The sequence below is a fragment of the Pristis pectinata genome, chromosome 16, assembly GCF_009764475.1.
Source record: "Pristis pectinata isolate sPriPec2 chromosome 16, sPriPec2.1.pri, whole genome shotgun sequence".
In the NCBI taxonomy this organism is placed as follows: Eukaryota; Metazoa; Chordata; class Chondrichthyes; order Rhinopristiformes; family Pristidae; genus Pristis; species Pristis pectinata.
This window is the reverse complement of record NC_067420.1, coordinates 30,118,239-30,142,260: the sequence shown is the minus strand read 5'-3', so window position 1 is coordinate 30,142,260 and position 24,022 is coordinate 30,118,239. Positions and strand designations below refer to the sequence as shown.

Below are 24,022 nucleotides of genomic sequence, written 5' to 3'. Positions count from 1 at the left end.
TGGAGGGATGTATATAAATGATTTGGATAAAAATGTAGGTGGGCTTATTAGTAAGTTTGCAGACAACACAAAAATTGGTGGAGTTGTGAATTGTGAGGAAGGATGTCAAAGGATTCAGCATGATATAGATCAGTTGGAAATGTGGGCAGAGAAATGGGGCAGATGGAGGTTAATCTGCACTGCTGTGAGGTGTTGCACTTTGGGAGGTCAAACGTAAGAGGAAAGTAAACAGAAAATGGCAGGACCCTTAGGAGCATTGATGTATGGAGGGACCTTGGGGTGCAAATCCATAGCTCCCTGAAAGTAGCAACACAAGTGGATAGGGTGGTAAAGAAGGCATGTTGCATGCTTGCCTTCATTGGTTGGAGTGTTGAATACAAAAGTCAGGAAGTCATGGTGCACTTGTATAAAACTTTGGTTAGGCCACATTTGGAGTACTGTCTGCGGTTTTAGCCACTGCATTACAGATAGGGTGTGGAGGCTTTGGAGAGGGTGCAGAAGAGGTTCACCATAATGTTGCCTGGATTGGAGAGTATAAACTATAAGGAGAGTTGGACACACACGGATTGTTTTCTCTGAAGCGTTGGAAGCTGAGAGGTGACTTGATTGAAGTATATAAAATTATGAGAGGCATAGATAGGGGAGATAGAGTCTCTCGAGGTGGAGATTTCTAATACTAGAGGGCATAGCTTTAAGATGAGAGGGGTAAAGTGTGAAGGAGATTGACAAGTTTTTTATCCAGTGGTAGGTTCCTGAAACGTGATGTCAGGGGAAGTGGTGAAAGCTGATACAATAGCAATGTTTAAGAAGCATTTAGAGATATATGAACAAGCAGGAAACGGAGGGATATAGACCTTAGCAGGCAGATGGGATTAGTTTGGATCGGCATCATGGTCGGCACAGATATCATGGGCTGAAGGGCCTGTTCCTATGCTGCACTGTTCTGTGTTCCATGCAACACCACTCAGCTTTAACCACTCTCTTAGACACAGTGGGCCACTTACAGTGGTCAATTAATCAACCATTTGCATGTATTTGGGATGTGGGAGGAAACTAGTGCACCACCAGGAAACCCACACCCTCACAGTGAGTGTGTGCAAACTCCCTATGGACACAGGACCGGAGGATTGAACCTGGTTTGTTGGAGGCTCTGATAGCTGCACCTTTCTGCTCGTACCTCAGACAGCCTTCACACCAGGTTGTGTAGTTTTGTTCAAGTTCTAAGCTGTCACTTTGGATAGCAGCCTGTTTATGCTTAGCATATTTCGCTAAAATTCCTCTCCGCACTATTTAATGGTCTTTTGTCAACAGTTTTTCTGTCAATATCCCACAGCATAATTTCAAGGTAATTATTTTCATAAATACCCTGAACATGGATCACTGTTAAAACTTACCCTTAAAAGCAATTTGAGAAATAAGGCATGTAATATGACATTTTAATTTTCATATCCTGACCTGTATTAAAATTCTGCACTTTTTTTTAACAGTCAATCGATGGGGAAGCTTTTCTTCTGCTAACACAAGTAGATATAGTGAAGATCATGAGCATTAAGCTTGGCCCGGCATTAAAGATTTATAATTCTATACTTATGTTCAAAAATGCAGATGATATTCCTTTGAATTTAAGTGCAACATAATCTTGTAGAGAAAGTAAAACTGCTTTGGAAATACTTAAAATTGTGTTTTATTGATTTTTTTTGCATGGCAAGAATGTTGAATGAAACAAGTGTATTAGTCGTTTTGACAATGAATGGGAAGTTAAAAATACTGCTTGATTAATCTCAAAGTCACGGCATTAGTTAATATTCCCATTGATGAAACCCATTGAGAGATTTTGTGAGTTTACTGGTTTTACTGTGACAGTTCACATTTTACATGCAATTCAAAGACATAATTATTAATCTTTTTTATAAAAGTTATCAAAATATTACTGTACAGGTAAATAATGCATTTTAATTATATTTGGCTGCAGTACTGTTTTGATGTATTGAATAAATTATAGAAAAATGTAGTTACAGGGGACAAAACTAAAGAAAGTGTAATGTATTTTATACATTAATAGTTATACAAAGTCTTAAATTAAAAAAATCAGATTGTAACTTTTCTAACTGTTTCTGAGTTTACATTTGGGTCGATTGAAACTATTTTGCCATGTTGAAACACTCTGGACAACTGGAGAGAATTCCACTTTCAAACCTTTAGCCCTAACGCACCCTACATTGTATATTTGTCAATATTATGAGCATTTACGTGTTGTCCACCCTTTCCTACTGACTTTTAGAAGTCCTTGATCACAAGCTTTCTTTTCAGTCAGAGTATAATGTGATGCTCAACATCTGCAGTCCTCTTTAACTGTAAAGGTTATGAAATGTTGCCTAAGTTATGGAAAACAAAAGATTCCAGTTTTGTTGAAGTTTTTCTAGTGACAGTTAAATATTATTGTTAATGATAGTAGAAGACAATCACCTAATGAGTTCGTATGATGTTCACTTTACTGTTGTTTTTGCATGTGTTTACTTCTTTATTAGTTAATGTTAATGCCTCTGCTAGAGTAGGGGATAGAGAAATGTCATATTATGATGCCATTAGTGGTTTCTGGTCATGCTGACAGCAGTTATTTGTGAACCATATAGTAGTTTCTATGTATGAACTTATGTGATTCACATACAAATCATGCACTTGTATTTTTACTGGAATTCTATAAATACACTGTAAGCATCTGACTTATTGTACCAAATCATCCTTGTTTAGTTTCAGTAGTGCAGATATGTAATGGATCTTTATTGACTGTTGCTTAACTACTTCAAAAAGGATCCCCAGTTGGGTTAAAGAATTATGAATAAATTATCTTGTTTCGATAATTTCGTTTAATGTTTACTTCCTAAAGTCTTAAACCTTATTTTAGAATATTTGTCAGAATTACTTTTACAACATTGATGAATAAGAGTTATTACTTGCTGAAAAGCATGAGTTACAAAATCAGAAATATGGCATAATAAAACTGGTTAAGAGTTGTTTTATAGCTGTGTTCAGAACTGTCTAGGGTGAAAGTAATAAAATACAGTGTGCTCAGTGAAAATAAACAAGGAATATAAGGAACTGGAGCTTATATAAAGGTATGTGTATCAATATATGTATATGCACATAACTGTTTTAAATTCCTTTGTATTGTTCAAAGTCTTCCCTGTAAATTTTCTAATTCCTCTGACGAAATTGATGTTCATTTTAGTCAAGATGTGATTTTTGCTTTCTATTCATACTATATCTATTACTCTGCCATAAGTGCTGATAACAGCTTGTGGTATTTTACATTGTATGACCATTTTGAAATTGTGCTTTTTCTTGAGACTTTTTAAGTGATTCCTGACTTGTATTCTTACATTCAGGATGTCAAGAAAAGCTTTTTGCTTAATTGTAAAGATAAAAAAATGCAATTTTAACAAAATAGATACACATCGGAAATCCTGTTCCTGTTGTAAATATTCCTTTTTTATTTTATTTTAATTCAGTGTACTGCTTCGTACACCATTATTAGGATGGACTTTAATTTGCTGCAGCTTGTGCCAGGCTCTCAGTATGCAAATAAATCAAGGATTATTTATATGCAGCAGATTCATCAAGATAAGCACAGGGAACAGCTTTGGGAGATAAACATTTATCAAGTGACCTTATATTTCTGACACTTAAGTTGCAGTTTTTCCCAAATTAAGTTAAGTACTTAAACATAATCCATTTACACAGTGCTTATGTAGATCTCAGTTCACCAGTCCTTGTACAATATAGGGGAAAATTTCCAAAACTTACACTTCCATGTTATTATATAGACTACAGTGAATTGTAAAGCCCCAAATTATTTTTTTCTAATGTTTATGTAGTGCTAAATATAACAATTAAAACAAATTCTGAGATTTTAGTTTGATAATAACATAACCTTGAATGCTTCTTGGTTCTGTTTCTTCGTATTTCCACAAATCATCTTTCTTTCTTGGCAAAGACGGGGAATGCCAAAATGCATGTGTATATTTTATTGCTCTCACTCAAGTCTTTTGATTGAAGATCAAATAAGGGACCAGAAATTCAACAGTGCATCCATAGTCAGGCACTAGGTGGTTTCTGAAATCCTCAATAAAATGGGCAGGAAGTAAGTAATTCTTATTTACTAAGAGTACACAGCTTTCCATGCTAATACAGGCGCCGGACTTTTTCCAGCCTGAAACCTTCATTTCAGGGTTAATTTGCTCAGCAAACCTAGGACTACCTGAATCCCAGCAAAGCTCTTAAAATGTTACTGACACCAAGCCATAGATGAGTAATGCCAACATTTCAAAGCCATTGTTCCTTGAGACTAAGGGATGTAAGCAACAGGAGTAGGATATTTTGTCCCTTGCATCTGCTCTGTCATTCATTGGGATCATGGCTGATCTTTTACCTCATAACCCTTAATTCACTTAAAATACAAAAATCTATCAATCTGCAACAAAATTCTAATACAGAAACTAGTGTTGCTAACCTATGAAGTTTGGCTGCTTGTTTCTAGATACAAAATAGTTTAAAAGCTGAATTAAAATTTTATTTAACAGCATGCAGCAAGGTTATGATAATTATGCTTTATTTGCACTTTATTATTAAGATGCATTTCCACTGAATTAGCACTCAAGTGGCAAAGAAAATATGGAACATATCTCTTGTAAGTTTTATGTTGGCTAGTAAGAAATAAATACTTCCAGTTGAGGAATTAAACTGAAATAATGTTTGGATATAGGAATGTATGAAAGAGTTCTGTGTTCCAGATGATCTGTATAATAAAACAGTTTATAGTATTATTTGGAAGATTGAATGGAAGAGAACAGATCTTGAATGATGTCCGTCATTGCTGCTGATTCACATTTTCTTTTAATAAAATCTATGAATGTGGTCTGAGTTTGATTGCCTTTAGCTTCTATAGTGTAATTCTGAAATTGTTCATTTATGCTCTAATTATAAACTATTTGGTAATCTATGTAGAAAAATAATTACAGCATTTAATATCAAATAGTTAATTAAATAGGTCCCCCTGGTGTTTGCTTCTTCACCATATTTTGTATTGAGCATTTTCACTGTTGGAGCATTTTCACTGAAATTTTGAATTTGAGGATATTTGATAAATACAAAAATAATTATTCATCTGTTTCACTGAATCTTTGGAATAAAAATACCCTGCCTAGACTATTAAATTTTATTTTTCATAAATGAGGTGTGGTATCATATGTTTTTGGGAATATGCAACAAAGCAAGTGACATCAGCTAGATAAAAATTGTGAAATGTAATACTTTGTAAATTTATGGAATTATGTTGGCTCTCAGCGATCCGATATCCATTTCACTGCACTCTTCCATGTAGCACCAGAGTACTCAACTCCAGTACTGGCTCAACTAAAGACATTTAGTAGTGACATTGCACAATAGACTTAAATTCCTCAGCATTTTGTTTAACAATTCCCTGTAATTTTCTGTTCACATTTAAATTTTAGTCAAATGACATGCATCTCACTGCACTGGAACAAAACTATAATATAAATATAGCTGCTAACCTGTAGTATTTAGGCTGCTAGTTTGTAGATATTGGATAATTTAAGTGTGACATTGTGTGTTTGAAGTGAAGTACGCATCAGGAATTTGACACTTCCCCTGCTTTATTTGCATTTTATATATTCAAATTTCCAGACACTTTTGCTAAACTTGGTGTCGATGCCTGAGATCTCGAAAGAGAAATAAAACATAGTAATGTTGCAGGTCAAATTGTGCTTGCTTGATGTTTCATATAAATGTAAAAAAAGAAAAAGATGTTTATCATATCCTAGTATTTTCCTTAGTTTCATCATGTTAAGAGTAAGTATATTTTGAATGAAATAACAATATCCAGAATAAATCTATATTATGTTAATAAGAAAACAAAACATGCTTTGAATGGAATGATTTTGACTTGGAAAACAAACTGCAAAATGCTTATGTGTCACTTTATCCTTTTTGGCACAGTTCAGATATCTGCAGGGAAATGTACATAAAGGTGGTGAACTGTGATTGTTTTTCAGGAAAGATAATAGATCAAATGCTATAAAATGAAACCAGCTGTGTAAATATTTGTAAGGCACCTTTACATGTAGTTTCAAATATAATCTCCATGGAAATATGGTCATTTCTGAAGACTAATAAGCCTAACTGAATGATGTGACCAACTGAGACAAAATCTGGTCAAAATTAATTGTTCAGATTTTGGCTCTGTAATTTTATATCCTGTCCTGCCTTTTAAATTAGTTTCGGAGAAAGTAAGTGAATGTTGACTTGCATGGTATTTGTGAGCTTGTAGTTTGATATGTGCAACCTTATGGCAATCAATTGATTGGATTTTAAGTTTTAAATAATATAAGCATCTAAAAATTGTCCACCTGCAGCTCCTTCTCTGCCGATCATAATTATCCTCAATTCTTCCTTCCACTACAATTCCCAATTTTGTTAATCCTGGGTTATCCTCTATATGTCAGGTGGACATCTTGTACATCACCTAGAGTCTTCCACGAGCCATTGGGCATGGTGGTGGTTTAAAGAGTCCTTACTTACTCCTTACTTTCAACTATTAATTCTCCAGAGGGGCTTTTGAGAGAACTAATGTTCAGTTTGTTAGTTTATTTTAATGACTATGAAACTCTTACTGTCTACTTTTACATTTCTAACTAGTTCTGTCTATTACTTTAAGTTTTCCTTCCTCATTAATCTTTTTTTCTTTTTTGTTGATATGTTTTGTCCAATCTTCTGACCTGGCATCCATCTTTGGACATTGATATATTTAGAGGTTGCTGAAGCAATTCAAAATGTTAATTACACATTGGCATGTATTTTTAGCGGTACAGAAATCAAAGTGGCAACATTATGTTAAACAGGCAAGATTCTGGTCATGTCAAACTTGGTGTTGTGTATTGTTCTGGGACTAAATATTCATCTTCAGTCATGTGCTGAAGCTGTGTTAAAATAGCTTCACTTCCAAAATTTGGTTCCAATGAGTCAATGAAACTGAATCCCAGAAGAATAGTATAATGGACATGTGCTGCTATTCAGTGCAGGTTACTGAGGACAAAATTCTATTTTCCAGTTTCCATACCATAAAAAAGACCTGAAAGACACTGGAAAAAGTGCAAAAGGTATTTAGAATGGTGCTACCGTAAGTATCAGATTACAGATGTAAGGAAAAGGACTTCTGATAAAGGAAGACATAGAGACAACCTTAAAAAAGGTCTTTAAAATTATTAATGGGTTCAATCTGTTAGTTGTGGAGGGTTTTTCTCTCTGTGAGACAATCCAATATTAGGAACAATGGATGCAAGAGAGTTACTGATAGAACCAAAAAGGAAATAAAGAGAATCGACCTGGAGAGTGGCTTGACTCCTTCCTATCATTCAGGTAGTTGGGGCAGACAGTTCAGATGCTTTCGTGCCAAGTGAAACTGAACAAATTAATGAGAGAAAATGGAACAGAAAGCCCCATGACCTGCAGGACCACAATTTCCAGCACTGGAATGTGAGTATAAAGTTCCTGACAGCAGCATGAGCCAATGTCTGTTTGAAATTTGGTGGGATATGTCCTGTGGGTGTTTGGCCTGTTCGATCAAGATTGCTTTAACTAATCAGTCCTCAGTGGGACGTGTTAAGCGGGGTACCATTGTGCTATTTGAAGACTGTTTAAAGAAGCTCATTATTTATTTGTTGGTAATTAACCAGACTAAAAATAACTAAACCACCAGCCAAGTTTGTGCGTTCAGACAAAAGTGCAGTTGTAAGCATATGAATTGTAGAAAAATATTTTGTACGTGTTAGAATTTCTTAAGTTATAGATCTTCTGGTAAAGGAACAATGAATACTTCCTTTTGCTATCCTAGATTTTGCAGCTGAGTTTCACCACACTTTGATCATTCTGACAACTTCAAAATTAAAATAAAAACTGAAAATGCTGGAAAACACAGCAAATCAGACAGCGTCCATGGAAGGAGAAACAGTCAACATTTCAGGTCTGTGATAGAACCACAGAACACTACAGCACAGAAAACAGGCCATTCAGCCCTTCTATTCTGTGCCGAAACATTATTCCGCTGGTCGCATTTACCTGCACCCAGTCCATAACCCTCCAGACCTCTCCCGTCCATGTATCTATCCAATTTATCCTTAAAACTTAAGAGTGAGCCTGCATTTACTACATCAGATGGCAGCCCGTTCCATACTCCCACCACTCTTTGAGTGAAGAAGTTCCCCCTAAACCTTTCCCTTTTCACCCTAAAGCCATGTCCTCTTGTAATTATCTCTCCTAATCTAGGTGGAAAGAGCCTACTCGCATTAACTCTGTCTATACCTGTCATAATTTTGTATACCTCTATCAAATCTCCCTTCATTCTTCTGCGCTCCAAGGAATAAAGTCCTAACCTGTTCAATCTTTCCCTGTAACTCAACTCCTGAAGACCCGGCAACATTCTAGTAAATCTTCTCGGCACTCTTTCAATCTCACTGATATCCTTCCTATAGTTAGGTGACCAGAACTGCACACAATACTCCAAATTTGGCCTCACCAATGTCTTACACAACCTCACCATAACACCCCAACTCCTATATTCAATACTTTGATTTATGAATGCCAGGATGCCAAAAGCCTTTTTTACAACCCTGTCTACCTGTGACGCCACTTTCAGGGAATTATGTATCTGAACTCCCAGATCCCTTTGTTCCTCCGCACTCCTCAGTGCCCTACCATTTACTGTGTATGTCCTACCTTGATTTGTCCTTCCAAAATGCAATACCTCACACTTGTTTGCATTAAATTCCATCTGCCATTTTCTGGCCCATTCTTCCAGTTGGTTCAGATCCCTCTGCAAGCTTTGAAAGCCTTCCTCGCTGTCCACTACGCCTCCAATCTTAGTGTCATCAGCAGACTTGCTGATCTAATTTACCACATTATCATCTAGATCATTGACATAGACAACAAACAACAATGGCCCCAGCACAGATCCCTGAGGCACACCACTAGTCACAGGCCTCCAGTCTGAGAAACAATCATCCACTACCACACTGTCTTCTCCCACACAGCCAATTTCGAATCCAGTTTACAACCTTTCCATGGATACCTGAACCTTCATCAGAACTCAAAATTAACTTGTTCAATGAGTCATGAAGAAAATACACTTTTTATTCCTCATGATGTGAACACATTCAAAACTGGACATTGATGTATGAAAATAAAATTCAGGCTTGCCATAAAAATTAATGTTTATGGTCACATACAACCATCGTCCATCATTCCTGGCAAATATGTGATTTAAGTATTAATGTTAATGTTTGATGATATTTAATTAGTACTATGCCCAATGTAAATTATGGATCTATTGCCTTAACACTCATGTGAGTGCAACAGTGAAACTGCATTTGAGACACAAAACTACATTGTATTTTTCACATTTCCGATGAAAAAACCCAAAATGTAGATTTCTGTGTTAAGTTTATAATTGAGTAAAAAAAATTCTGTTGGCTGTGTTAATCATTTCCAAATGAAATATTGTAAATCATTAGGTCAGCATTTACCCATTGATTTGATGGACTTTATTCATTTAAAACTGAAGCAGTCAATCCTCTTTAGTGTAGTCTTCAGAAATCCCAGTACATCTTCTGTTTACTTTCTTTGGTTGACTTTTTTGAAATGCTTATTCTAGTATATGAAACAAACTTCTAAGAAGTCCAACTTTTTTTGTACTTTACAATTAATTAATTGCTTTATGAACTGCAATGACGCTCTTGATACAGGCAAACTTTAATTTGTTGCTGAAATAAAAACTTAAGTGAACAAAAGGAGGTGGAAGCCAATTGATCCCTTGCACCTTATCTGCCATTCAAAAGATCATGGCTGATCTAATCTTTTGTCAACACGACTTTCCTGCTTTCTCTCATTCTCTTGTGGTTCAATTCTCTGTCAATTTCCACCTTGAATATATATCCAGTGACTCCCACCTCTACATCTCTCCAGGGCAGAGAATTCCAAAGATTCATGACCCTCTGAGAGAAGAAATTCCTCTGTCTTAAAGGGAGGACCCTCTATTGTGAAGTTTGGCCCCCAGCTCAAGATAACCCCACAATGGAATCAATTGAGTGAACCTTTTCTGCACTGCCTCTGATACAAGTATACCTTTAAATATGGAGATCAAAATACTTCCATCAGATTTTCCCTCAGTCTTTGCTAAAGAAAACAATTCCAGCTTCTCTAATCTATCTTTGTAACTAGTTTCTCATCCCAGTAAGTATTATTGTTTCTGAAGCCTTCACATCCTTTGATTATGTGATTAGAATTGAACACAAAACTCTTTTTGAGGCTCTATCAGTGTTTTATAAAGGTTTAGCTTGACTTCTCTACTTTTATTCTCTATGCTTCTATCAATAAATCTCAGACTGTGAATGCCTTTTTAATGACTTTCTCAATTTGCCCTGTCACAGATTGTTTTAAGACCCTCTTCCTATAAACATTTAAGTATTAATTAGTAATAGGACGGTTTGGTAACTTCTGTTGAAAAAACTGATCCAAAATAATCAGCACAACCTCATCTTCCCTATGGATGTCCAGTCCCTATAAACCTCCATTCCCCATCATGATGGCCTCACTGCTCTCCACTTCTTCCTTGACCAGAGACAAAACCAGTCCCCTTCCACTAACACTCTCCTCCACCTGGCTGAACCTGTCCTCACCCTTAACGACTTCACTTTTGATTCCTCTCACTTTATACAGACCAAGGGAGTAGCCATGGGCACTCGTATGGGCCCCAGGTATGCCTGCCTCTTTATTGGCTACATTGAACAGTCTCTGTTCCAAGCCTATTCCAGCCCCATTCCTCAACTCTTTCTCCACTGTATTGATGACTGCATTGGTGCCACCCCTTGTACCCATGCAGAACTCTACAGTTTCATACATTTTGCCACTTATTTTCACCCAGCTCTCCAATTCACTTGGACTATCTCTGACACCTCTCTCTCAATCTTTCCGTCTCCATCTCAGGAAGTTCCTTATCCGCCAACACCTTCTACAAACCCACTGATGCCCACAGCTACCTCGATTACAGCTCCTCCTACCATGTCTCTTGCAAGGACGCTATCCCCTTTCTCTCAATTTCTCCGCCTCTGTCGCATCTGCTCCCATGATGAGGTTTACCACTCCAGGACATTCGAGATGTCCAACTTCTTTTCTAACCGGGGCTTCCCCCCCTCCCCCGACTGTGGTTGAGAGAGCTCGCACCCGTATCTCTGCCATTTCCTGCACCTCCACTCTCATCCCTACCCCTTCCAGACCCAACAGGGATAGGGTCCCCTTGTCCTCATATTTCATCCCACCAGCCTACGTATCCAACACATCATTCTCTACCACTTCCGTCAACTCCAAATATACCCCACCACAAGCATATCTTCTCCTCCCTATCCCTTTCTGCCTTTCGCAGGGACCGCTCTCTCCGTGACAGCCTAGTTCACTCCTCCCCCAGCCCGCTCCCACCCCGGGAACTTTCTACTGCCCCTACACCACCTCCATCCAGGGACCCAAACAGTCCTTTCAGGTGAGAAAGAAATTCACCTACACCTCCCTTAATATCGTCTACTGCATTCGGTGCTCCAAGTGTGGCCTCCTCTGCATTGGTGAGACCAAATGCAGACTGGGAGACTGTTTCACAGAGCACCTGCCCTCTGTCCGTAACTGCAACCTACATCTTCCCATTGCCAGTCACTTCAACTCCCCCTCCCACACTATCACAGATATGACAGTCCTCGGTCTCCTCCACTGCCAGGAGAATTCCAAGCGCAAACTGGAGGAACAGCACCTCATTTTCCGTCTTGGATCCTTGCAGCCTAACGGCACTTCAGATAATCCCCACCATACTTCTTCCCTTTCCTAGCCTCTTTTTCACTACCTTTTCTTTCCTCTCTCTCCTTACCTTTGACCTGCTCTCCCCTCCTCCCCCGCACCTGTCCATCACTATCTCTTACCTGTATCTACCTATCACCACCCTGTGCCCACCCCACCTGCCCTCTTTTGTCCACCTATCACTGCTCTGCTTTTCCCTCCTATATATTGGGCTTCCCCTTTTCCTATCTTCAGTCCTGAAGAAGGGCTCTGACCTGAAATATTGACTGCCTGTTTTTCTCCAAGGATGCTGCCTGGCCTGCTGAGTTCTTCCAGCATCATCGTGTTTTTCATCTAGATTCCAGCATCTGCAGTCCTTTGTTTCTCTGATCCAAAATAATAATTTGAAATCTCTGACATTTCTCTGTTTCCCATTGGGACAAAGCACTTACTAAATCATTGCCTCTCTCTTGTTATCCTGACAAAATAGTGGTGAGACGTCTCCGTAAGCTAAAAACAAACTGCTGGAGGGACTCTATGGGTCAGGTCGCATCTGTGGAGGGAAATGGACAGTAGACGTTTTAAAACGTTGACTATCCATTTCCCTCCACAGATGCTGCTTGACCCGCTGAGTTCATTCCAGCAGTTCGTCTTTTGCTGCAGATTCCAGCATCTGCAGCCTCTTGTGTCTCTTTCTCCGTAAGCTGCCGCCTTCCTCGTCCACAATCATGTTACCAAGACCAACTTATTTACGGACCACCTTTAACGTAGCAAAACCCTCAAAAGGTACAGGATAACATGGTAAGCGATTTTAGGCATGATAGTAATGAAGGAAGCCAAAATTTTGAGGATGGAATTCCAGAATCTGGGAATACACCAGAAATGGAGAAGTGCAAATACTTCACAGACAGAGGAGTATTTTTGTCGCTAACAGGTGAATTCAGTTTAGTCTGATTGAGACCGGTCACTTTGGACAAGTATTGTTATCATACCGCAATCGGGACTTCCCCATTCCATATTACTGACGGCACCAAAGGTAAACAAATTAATTCTTACGAAAGCAGGTTTCAAGTGGGTTGCTTTGTGAAGAGAACCCTTCTTAACGAAACAAAGAGTCGGCAGTAACTTCAAAGAGTTTGGTGAAAGTTACTGGGAGAATTGCACGAATCAAACGATCTCCCGGATGTGGTGTCGTGCTCTCACACTGTCCAAATGCACCGCAAATCAATCGGAAGGGAATTGTTCGGTGCCAATTAACCAGAGCGCACCGCCTGGGTTGCAGCAGAAGATTGACGTCAGGCTCCGCTGGTTCCTCTCTCGCTGCTCCCGCTCAGTTGAACGGGGGAGTCGCCGAGCTGCAGCAACCCTCCCGCTTCTTGTGTGATCTGCTCAATCCACCGAGCTTCCAGTTCTCCCCTCTTCTCTCTCTCTCTCTCTCTCCACCTCCTCCTCCCATTTGAAGGTAAGTGCTTTTTCATATATAACGTGCATTATTTCCCCAAGGAAAGTTGCAACAGGAAAGGTTTAGCTTCTGCTTAATGACAGCTGCTGAGCTCGATCTGGTTGCTAATGGCAGTTGGATCGGTTGCCATGGAGAAGTCTGGGCGATGTACACATTGCCCTATCAGAGGCTGGGGCAAGTAACTTGGGGACGAGGGGGAAAGGTGTTGGAATTGTTTTTTCTCTCTCAAGTAGGCGTAAAGAAATAACTGACCCCAGGTGCACTTTTAGTTTTGTCTTTTCATTGAGTGCAACCGAGAACCAGACAACTGTACGGGCAAGAAGTAGCTTGACGATCAGGTTTCCAGCTTCAGTTCCTTGTTTGGATCAGGGCCATGTTGATTATTTTTGGCATTGATGTAATAACCTTCTGCTCAGATATAAAAGGCTTAACCCAAAGGCAAAACTTTATGGTGGGCGAATATATATTTTAGCAAAATATGAACTTGTTGGAAATTGGAGTTCAGGGCTGAGTCCTCTCCCCTTATAAGCTGCCCGAAGTTTGCATCACGCACCACTTGTGAATTGATTTTGAGATCAATTTGAAATGGCGGTGTTGCTGTGTTAACATGTGCAAAAAGGACATTGTGTTCAAGTAAGGCGTTTTAGGGAGATTATACGTATTATGTGGGGCAACCATACCTTGACGGTGCCACAACCTGAATTTTCCTCTGCTCATGATATCCTAGTTTTGAAACACGGACGTTTGAGTCCACAGTAGAAGCGCTTATAAACTAATAATGGAAGATGGCATGAAAACCTTGCCCCAAAAGAGTACGTTAAATTATTGCAGCATTAAAAAGCATTGGGACAGTGAAGATAAAAGAGACTGCAGTTGCTGGAATCTGGAATAAAAAAAACAGAATGCTGGTTTGAACTCAGTCGGTCAGTCAGCCTCTGCGGAGGCAAAAGTTGTAAGTGGACGTAATGGATCGAGAGTGTTGTGACAGTAATTACCTGTTAGAGTGAATGTAAGTGATTATTTCCCTATCTTTTAAAGAACAACATCCTGTTAGAGACACTTTCTCACTGTGACCTGACATAAATGGGCAGGAAGTGCAGGAAAACTGAGAGTATAAATCCATGTGCTGTTACTCACTTATTTGCATGGCTCCTCCAGCTGAAGCCAAGCTCTCCAAATGTAGTGATCCCTGTAATTCCTGCATCCAGGGTTGTTATTCTTTTGATATCTTGCAGGCTATTGTTGTGCAATTTATCATGAGGGCTTTACTTAAATGTGAATACGCATGACAAATATCTGTGAAGGGAAAAGGTGTCTGTATGGTGAAACCATGGAGTGCTGGCTATTATTGGGACCCATGTGGCAGGGCTGGAACCATTGTTTTCTCATAACTGGCCAGGCACTGGTGGAACAGCAAGAAGGCAGTGATACTGTAGTGATGCAGCCACTAGTTCAGATAATGACATTTAGAGAATAACATGGAAGTGATGTGCTGATCTGCACATACTGAGGCAGTGAGCACAAGTAACAGCATCTATGGCAGGAGGTGATGATTACACAATTGGTCAGACGCCAGAGGGTGAGGGCATTTGTGGATTCTGTTAGGGTGAATTCAGATGAGGATTTTGATGGGACAACACGCAAATGAACATCAATGGGTTTGCACAGTGAAATGCCAGGTGCATTGAGAAGCCTGTCAGAAAGTCTGCTTTCAATCTCAAGGGGCAAAGAGGAATCTGGCACCAACTTGGCACAAGATTTAGCACAGAGCCTGGAGTCCATCTTTTGCAGCAGGTTAAGTGATCAGCAACTCTATTCACAGGCATGTGGATCTAAACAATTTCCAGGGAGAGCCATTACCACAACTTTTATTGCAAAGTGAGCAATGACTTGTCATTGTTTTCAGGCTGCTGCTACTCAAAGTCATCTTCGTGGCAAGCCAGGTCAGACTGCTGCAGGAAGAACTTGGAAGGTCTCAAAGTAAATACTGCAAGCGGGGTTTCACTGCAGACGGCAATGTTCCATAGAGCATGAGATTGTTGTCTTCTCTCAGAAGATCAATATTTGTGCACCTAGTCATGCCCTCTGTCAGCAAGTCATGCCAAACAGTGTAGGCTGCATTTGGGCTTTCTGGAGTAGAGGCTTTCAATGATGTTTTCCAAGGTCACCGAAATTGAGCAGCCTTCCATCAGCCATGTTGTAGTCACTGGAGTAGCGTTATGTAGGAGCACCAGGACATGAAGAACATAAAGTGCAAGGGTGATGTGCATACAGCATGATTTAATTCACACATCTGTTTTAAGCTGTTTAATTTAGATTAGCTTTTACTTTCACAAGGTGGCAAAGAAAACACAGTGATGATCAGAGGTGGAAGGTAAGTCAAGGAAAGTAAGTTTGGGATAGTTAAGGAATGACAAATTACAATCACTGGCCTCGCACTACACTGACTACTTTTATATATCCCAATCAGAATGTAGCTGTCTAGGTTTCCTCTCTCTCTTTCTCCTGCTCCTTAGCTGTTTACTGTGTAGCTGTCAGTAATCAGTCTTGACACCTACTCCACTGAGTTTTGGTACTCTTCCAGAGAGGTACAGGCAACAGAAACATAATTTTGTCAAGCCAAAGCAATGCTGTATGAGTTTTGTGTGGCAATGTGGCTTTCATTGCAAGCATGTCATGCAAGTGTTTTAATGGGTGGCAAACCACACTGGGGAGAAAGATGCTGCAGTTTCCTTTCAGAGCTGCACTTGAGCCATTAATGCAAACTACCGTGACAACTGCAACATGGATGTTGACCTTCATGGTTGTTGCACATCATCTGGATGTTGAGAAAGTGAAGAAACTTTGGTATGGATGTTGGGCGGAGTTAACCTGCAGTGCTTGCAAAGCTAATCTAGTTCTGGATATTATTGGATTGTGGATTTGTTGAGATAGGCAGTTGTGAGATAAAGCTGAGTTTTATCAATGTGCATATGAAAACTGATGCTGCGTATTTGAACGATGTTGCCAAAGGCCAGTGTGTAGATAAGAAATAGGAACAGTAATAGAAGTTATTGCAGGTGATGCTCTGGCTATCACTGGACAATGTATTCAAGCATCCAACTCGACAAAGGCGGAGAGCTGTGGGAGAAAGATGGTCAATGATGTCAAAGTCTGCAGACAATTTAAGAAGAACAAGCAGGGATTGCATAATTTGTCACAGTTAGGGACTTTGTGACTTTGGTAAGAGCCATCCTGCTGCTATGACAAATGTAGAAAAGTGTTTGGAAGGATTCAAACACGGAATTTCAGAAAGGTTGGCCACAGATTTATGAACCATAAGACCTTGGAAAGGAAAAAGCTGATTGGATCTGGGTTGGTTCCCATGTGCTTTATTCTCTTTCTCTTCAAGTTGGTTGTGATCAAAGGTCAAAGAAGCAGCTGTCAAAGAAGATTTGATGAGTTATTGCAATGTATTTGTCAATGCCACACAATACATGTGCAGTGTGGTGGTGATAGATGAACTGTATATTTAAGACCTTGGATAATAGCGCTTTGTTACCGGAGATGTATCTTTTCCGACAAGTGGAGTAGATTTTTTCAGGCTCCTAATTTGTGTTTAGTGCATGGGTGAGCTACAAGGTGGTTAGAATATCCAGCCCCTGACCTACTTTTGTAGTCATGATATATATGCAGTTGGTCCAACTACATTTTTGTCCAGTAATGAACCCCAGATGTTGATGGTGGTAGGTGGGGTGGTTGACGAGTGCAATTTCATTGTATGTCAAGAGGAGGTTGTTAAGATCTCTTTTGTTAGTGGTGGTCATTTCCTGACACACTTGTAGAAGAATTGTTACTTCCCACTTTTCAGCTTAGGAAGAATGTTCTATGTCTGGAATGTTTTCTGACCAACCTTCAAGTAAGATTTTTAACATTCCAAATAAGGTTTTCTCACAAAGGATAAAGAAATGTACAAGTTACTGTCACTTTATAAGTGATCATATAAACCAGGAGGCCCCTTGGAAATCCCCATTAAATTGCATTTCATCTTGCCTAGTTTCTGATAGCTTTGTTTCTCTATCATTACAAAATTAATATTCCCTAAGTTCTCTGAGTACATGACGGAAGCACCATCACCATAAGGATTGCAGCAATACAAGGAAAGGTAACCTGCATCTTGCCAAGAAAATGTAAATGGACAATAAACATTGTTGTGCTAGAATTTTCCACAATCTCAACCAAGTAAGTACTATGAAATTTATTCTCTACACCAGTGGGAATACTTTACTGTAAAAACAATTGGAGTTTACATAATGCTGTAATAAAGTAAAATGTTTTGAGGCATTCCACAGACTGATGTCAATGAAACTTGGTGACCTATCCAAAGGAACATTAAAGCAAATATATCAGTGGTAGAATTTCAGGATCATCTTAAAGGAGGAATGATAAGTGGAAGCAGATAGGTTTAGAGAGAGAATTCTGTAGAGCACGGCCTCGGTACTTAAAGGACTAGTTAGCACCTAACAGTACAAACTGGTTCTGGGTTTCAAACTACCTGTGAGCAATGGAGACGGTTCCTTATAAAATGATGATTTTCCTTTTTGTATTAAAAATACAATAAAATCACTAGATCCTCTAGAAGTAGTTCAAGCATGGAACTAGGTTGTGAGAATGATTTTCTTGTATATCAGTGCTATGTAAATTGTTACTCTCATGAATGAAATTTGGTTTTAAATGCTGATTTTTAGTTAATCTTGCAATAGTTAAAAATTTCTTCTGTAGGAAATGTAATGAAATTGTAAACTTATTTATAAAACATTGGTTATAAATCGAGGAGAGGAAATCTTACCTGCTATTTCCAAAGTATACTAAACAGTAACACTGTTTAAAAACTTTTTTTTAAAAAGCTTGCACTTATAAGATGCATATAACAGTCTCAGGATGTTCAAAGATACTTCATGGTTACTGTCATATTATAGAAATCATAGAAGCTGGTTTGCTCACAACAAAGTCCTATAGACAGCAAAGGTTATGGTGATTGAAAACAAAGAAATTGCAGATGCTGGAAATTTGTGATATTGATTGAAGGATCACCATGGGAAGGGGCTCAGGGACAACTCTCCTACTCTTTGGAGTGATGGCTGTGGAATCTTTTTACATTTATGTGAGAGTATGGATAGCATCTTGAAGAATAGCTTATCTAGGGATCAGGCAGGCATGGTAGTGTAGCGGTTAGCGTAACACTTTACAGCGCCAGCGACCCGGGTTCAATTCCAGCCACTGTCTGTAAGGAGTTTGTATGTTCTCCCCGTGTGTGCGTGGGTTTCCTCTGGGTGCTCTAGTTTCCTCCTACATTCCAAAAATGTACGGGTTAGGAAGTTGTGGGCATGCTATGTCGGCGCCGGAAGCGTGGTGACACTTGCGGGCTGCCCCCAGAACACTTTACACAAAGAGATGCATTTCACTGTGTGTTTCGATGTACATGTGACGAATAAAGATCTTATCTTAGCAACTCTGACAGGGCAGCACTGCATAGCTGTGCCAGCTGTGATCTTTGTGTTCGAGTATCTGAAGTGTGACTTGATCCCACAGCATTCTGACACAGGCAGGAATGCCAACAACTAAATTTTGGAATAATTAACAAATAGTTTAGCATTATAAAGCCTCAAATTAACAATGCAAATAAAAACATCATTCTGGATATCTGAAATTTAAAAAAAACAGAAAATGTTGGAATAGCTCAGGCAAGATCTGTTAAAGTTTCAGGTCAAAGACCGTTTATCAGAACTGAGAAAGCAAGTTAGTCTAAGTGGCAGAGAAGGTGGGGGAGGGCAAGGGGTGGAACAAAGGGCATGTCTGTAGTAGGGTGAAATAATGCAGCCATTGAATGGACAGTTAATCTCCTTTGACTGTCTAATGTGTTGTTAATGTTGTGAAGTCTGATGATATTGTATAGTCTGGCCTACTGGGACGTGCTGAGCAGGCCAGAACATAGAAATGAAAGAAGAAAAAGAGTAGAATGGCAAGCAATAATGGCCAGTCCGGATACAAACAGAAAGAAAGAGCAAGTTATCTGAAGATGGAGAATTCAGTGGTGAGCCCTGTAGGCTGTAACATGCCCAGACAAAAAAAAATAAGGTGCTGTTCATCACGCTTACGTTGGGCCTCATTGTAACAGTGCAGGAGGCAATGGAGTGGGATGCCAAATTAAAACGGCAAACACTGTGGATTGATTGCAGGTGCTCTGCAAAGTGTTCACCCAATCAAATTAACATCCAGATTAACAAGAAATTTAATGCATCCCTTCTGTGTTTATCTATGAAATTCAAGTTAGGCAAGAGTGATACATTGCTTTAAAAAAGGCTTACAGCTGCCCCCATCCTCTTTGTGACTTCATGGATGAAGAATCTATCTGGTGTAGGAGGTCCTAAGGTTTAATTTCCAAGCGTGTTAAAATTGCTGATCTCAAGCAATGGAAAAAGTTTATTGCTGGAAAGCTATAATTAGTCTCCATGTCCCCATGCTTTTGAAAGAGAAAAGGAACACAGCCAGCATTGTTCCTCATTGTCATCCAATGATCCATTAGTAGATATCAAGTACGCACACGATCAGGCTCAAATGTAATGACATCCACGGTTACAGAACTTACCAAGACTCATTGGCTGTAATGAGAATGTTCTATGCTTGTGCACATAAAACATGTCCATCAGAGTGAGGCAACAGACTGGCTGCACCACCCATTCAACAGCAATGGATGTTGACTCAGGAGGTAGAGCCAAGGAAATAAATATTTCCCAGGCCCAGCTGTTGTATTAATTCATAAGTCCAGAGTCAATTGGGTGGTTCTGTCAAGCTTCTATTCAGTTAGAAGCACAAGAAAGTCTCTGCTAATTATAGGGAATGGGCATTATTATTCTTTGGAATTTGCTCCAGTTCATTTATGAATTCAAAAAATTTAGAAATAATTGAATGTATAGCAAACATGTTCTTTTCCCAGAGAAGCAAAGGACTGCAGATGCTGAAATCTAGATGAAAAACACGATGATGCTGAAGGAACTCAGCAGGCCAGGCAGCATCTGTGGAGAAAAGCAGGTAGTTAATATTTTGGGTCAGGACCCTTCTTCAGGACTGAAGATAGGAAAAGGGGAAGCCCAATATATAGGAGGGAAAAGCAGAGCAGTGATAGGTGGACAAAAGAGGGGAGGTGGGTGGGCACAGGGTGGTGATAGGTAGATGCAGGTAAGAGATAGTGAAAGGCAGGTGTGGGGGAGGAGGGGAGAGCAGATCCACTGGGGGATGGGTCAAAGGTAAGGAGGGAAGAACAAAAGAAGGATGCTAAGAAAGGGAAGAAGAGAAGAACAGAGGGGTGGGGGGATGGGGGCGAGGTTTGTGGGGAAGGTGGATGGGAATTACCTAAAGTAGGAGAATTCAATATTCATGCCGTTAGGCCGCAAGGTTCCAATATGGAAAATGAGGTGCTGTTCCTCCAGTTTGTGCTTGGAATTCGCCTGGCAGTGGAGGAGGCCGAGGACTGACGTATCTGTGATAGTGTGGGAGGGGGAGTTGAAGTGACTGGCAATGGGAAGATGCAGGTCACGGTTACGGACAGAGCGCAGGTGTTCTGTAAAGCAGTCGTCCAGTCTGCGTTTGGTCTCACCAATGTAGAGGAGGCCACACTTGGAGCACCGAATGCAGTAGATGATATTAAGGGAGGTGCAGGTGAATCTGTCTCACCTGAAAGGACTGTTTAGGTCCCTGGACGGAGGTGGTGTAGGGGCAGGTGTTGCACCTATGGCAGGGGGCGGAGAAATTGAGAAAAAGGGGATAGCATCCTTGCAAGAGACAGGGTGGGAGGAGCTATAATTGAGGTAGCTGTGGGCAGGCATGGGCCCTTGCAAGAAACAGGCATGAATATTGAATCCTCCCACTTTAGGTAAGCCCCAGCCCCTTCCCCCAAACCACTGACCTGAAACGTTGACCGCCTGCTTTTCTCCACAGATGCTGCCTGGCCTGCTGAGTTCCTCCAGCATCATCGTGTCTTTCATGTTCTTTTCCTGAATGATTTTGAAATCACTCACATTTGCCCTTTCAAATGGGGATGCTATTAATAAATTGTGCCCATAATCATCCTGATTAGCAATATAAAAGTGTTAGAGTTGCATTTGGTTTGATATTTGATACAATTTTGCAGATAATAATTGAAGTCTATTTCTTCCAATTTATAATCTAATTGTAAAGATATATTGTCTATATTTTCATTTTGCAAGTTGACAAATGCTAATAGTTATTTTTTGAAACTTGCTGCCATTTTTTGTTTAAGTACTGCAGTAGGAAATTTGCAATTTATTTAGAGTAATTGTTTGAAAGAGAACCCAGTTTTTGATACTCTGTGTGAATAGCTAATGAGTTTATTAATAAGTGTGAATTCTGCTGACTTCTTCATTTGTTCTGTATTTTCTTTGCAATCTATTGTTTAATTCAAAGCAAATGCCAGTTATGAATACTCTGCAGTCTTTTATTTACCATAACAAGCACCAATTGTTGGTGTGTGGCTGGCTTCAGATGAGATAAATTCACCCCTATTGAATTTTAAAATGCTCCTTCAATTCGACTGCTTTGGAGGGGCAGTTTAAACAGACATAGTATCCAAAAATATGCATTTCATGTGCTTAATGATTATTGAGGGGTCTTCTGCCACTGCAGCTCTCTGCACCGTGCATGGTTCTGAACTGATGTAGAGGTGAAATAGGTACTTTTTTAATCAACAGATTTAATTAAAGATTTAATTAATTGATGTTTGAGACTATATTTATACAATAATTTTTAACCTGATGCTGAAATTGTAGTTATAAATTTGGAACTGCTTGAGGAGTCCATTAGTGAGAAATTACTGTAAGGAGGTTGTCCCAGCATTGAAATTTGAAAGCATACTGTGAATTTGCTGTGATATCAGATCATTTAAATGTGCCTTGGAACCTTATTGAATCTTAGAAACATTTCTTTTAAAGACCTGATTTAAATGTTGTAGGAGTGGTGACCTTACAATGAGAACCAATCAGAACTGTTGAAATCTAATCTGAGTCATATAAAGGGAGTGCCACTTGACAAGAACCATTGCTATAGCCGTGGTTTTATAGACCAGTGAAAGCAAGATGTGCAGACAATTGTATTACACAACTTGTTTGCAATGCATGTGAAGGTAGATTTAAGAGTTCACAGTTATCAGTGATTGCATTACAAATGAGGAACAAATGTATTGGAAAAAAAGGTAAGTGACCAAGTATCTATTATGGGAAAAAAACCAGCCAATTAATGTCTTTATCATTATCTTTGAAATATGAATGTATTTTGTTTTTATAGCTGTTGTAGATGTTCATTTTGTGTGCTTTAAACACTTGCAAGATGTACTTTCTATTTTGCATGACAAATCCTTCTATAAATGCTTTTGTATCTCAGTTTTGGTGATGGCTCAAAGTTCTGAGTCAGATATCCTCTGTGCTGTCAGTGTGAAAGACGGTTTACTTATTACAAATACTTCCTCTAATGAGGAACAATAAACCAAAATTGTTAAGGAAGTGCTTACTGAAGGAAGTTCATATTCATGATCTCATCACATCTGCACACAAGATGTAATCTCATCTCTGACTCTTGTGTGGTTCTTAGTACCAATAACTTTTGCAGACAGGAACATCCACCGTGGACAATAGGATTCAACAAATCTGTACTATTTTAATAAGAGGTGGGGGGGGGGGTGTATTGCCTTTGCAATTAAAAAAAATCTATCTACTGTTAAGTTAAATATTTTGAGAGCATACTCAGAGGAGGTGCTGGTGGTGTTGAGGTACATCAAGGTGGATAAATCCCATGGCCTGATAGGATGAAGCTAGGGAAGAAATTGCAGGGACCCTGGCAAAGATATTTCTGTCTTCCTTGGGTATGGGTGAGGTATCAGAAGACCAGAGGGTGGCTAGTATGCCTTTATTTAAGAAAGGCTGCATGAAGAGGCTGGGGAACTAATATAATTGGGAAGGTTACTGGAGGGGATTCTATCGGGAGAGACAGGGTCTATCTGCATTTAGAAAGGTAAGAACAGATTAGGGATAGTCAGCATGGCTTTGTGCATGGGAAATAGTGTCTCACAAATTTGATTGGGTTTTTTGAAAAGGTGACCAAGGGGATTGATGATATAGTGCAGTAGATGTTGTCTAGGTGGACTTCAGCAAGGCTTTTGCCAAGCTCCTGCATAGTAGGTTGGCCCAGTTGGTTAGATCACATGGGATCCAAGGCGATCTAGTCAATCGGCATGTGGAAGGAGACAGGGTGGGAGTGGTGGGTTGATTTTCAGATTGGAGGTCTATGATCCCCACCATGTGGGCCATGCCATCTTTTCACAGCTACCATTGGGTAGGAGGCACATAAGCCTGAAGTCCCACGCCACCAGGTTCAAGAACAGCTACTTCCCTTCAATCATTCAGTTCTTGAACCAACCAGTTTAGTAACACTATGACCACTCTGATCACTTTGCACTAAAATGGACTTTGTTCTTTTTGTTATAATTGTGTTTTTTTTCTTGTAAGAATTGTGTATAATTTGTTTAATTTATGTTTTTCTTGTGAATGCTGCTTATAGGATGCTATGTGCCTGTGATGCTGCTGCAAGTAAGTTTTTCATTGCACCTGTGCATACATATAC

The 24,022-nt window shown here is 39.5% G+C and overlaps 2 protein-coding genes across 7 annotated transcripts in view; both read left to right on the top strand.

The window, feature by feature from the left end:
• l3mbtl1 (L3MBTL histone methyl-lysine binding protein 1) overlaps positions 1-2,984 on the top strand; it is a 52,442-nt gene extending 49,458 nt beyond the window's left edge. For all 4 annotated transcript variants that reach the window (XM_052031308.1, XM_052031309.1, XM_052031310.1 and 1 more), the window contains one exon: positions 1,488-2,984. In XM_052031308.1, coding sequence (XP_051887268.1) covers positions 1,488-1,637 — 150 coding nt within the window. In that variant the 3' untranslated portion in view covers positions 1,638-2,984. The remainder of the gene's footprint in view (positions 1-1,487) is intronic.
• Positions 2,985-12,951: 9,967 nt separating this feature from the next.
• The window catches only part of LOC127578826 (rho GTPase-activating protein 18-like), a 90,961-nt gene continuing 79,890 nt past the window's right edge, over positions 12,952-24,022 (top strand). For 2 of the 3 annotated variants that reach the window (XM_052031315.1, XM_052031316.1), the window contains exon 1: positions 12,952-13,351. Coding sequence is in view for 1 of the 3 variants with exons in the window: in XM_052031314.1 (XP_051887274.1) it covers positions 22,582-22,598 (17 nt within the window). In the remaining 2 variants the exon portion in view is untranslated. Of the gene's footprint in view, positions 13,352-22,472; positions 22,599-24,022 lie in introns of those variants that run through there. The other variant, XM_052031314.1, reaches the window with a different exon arrangement.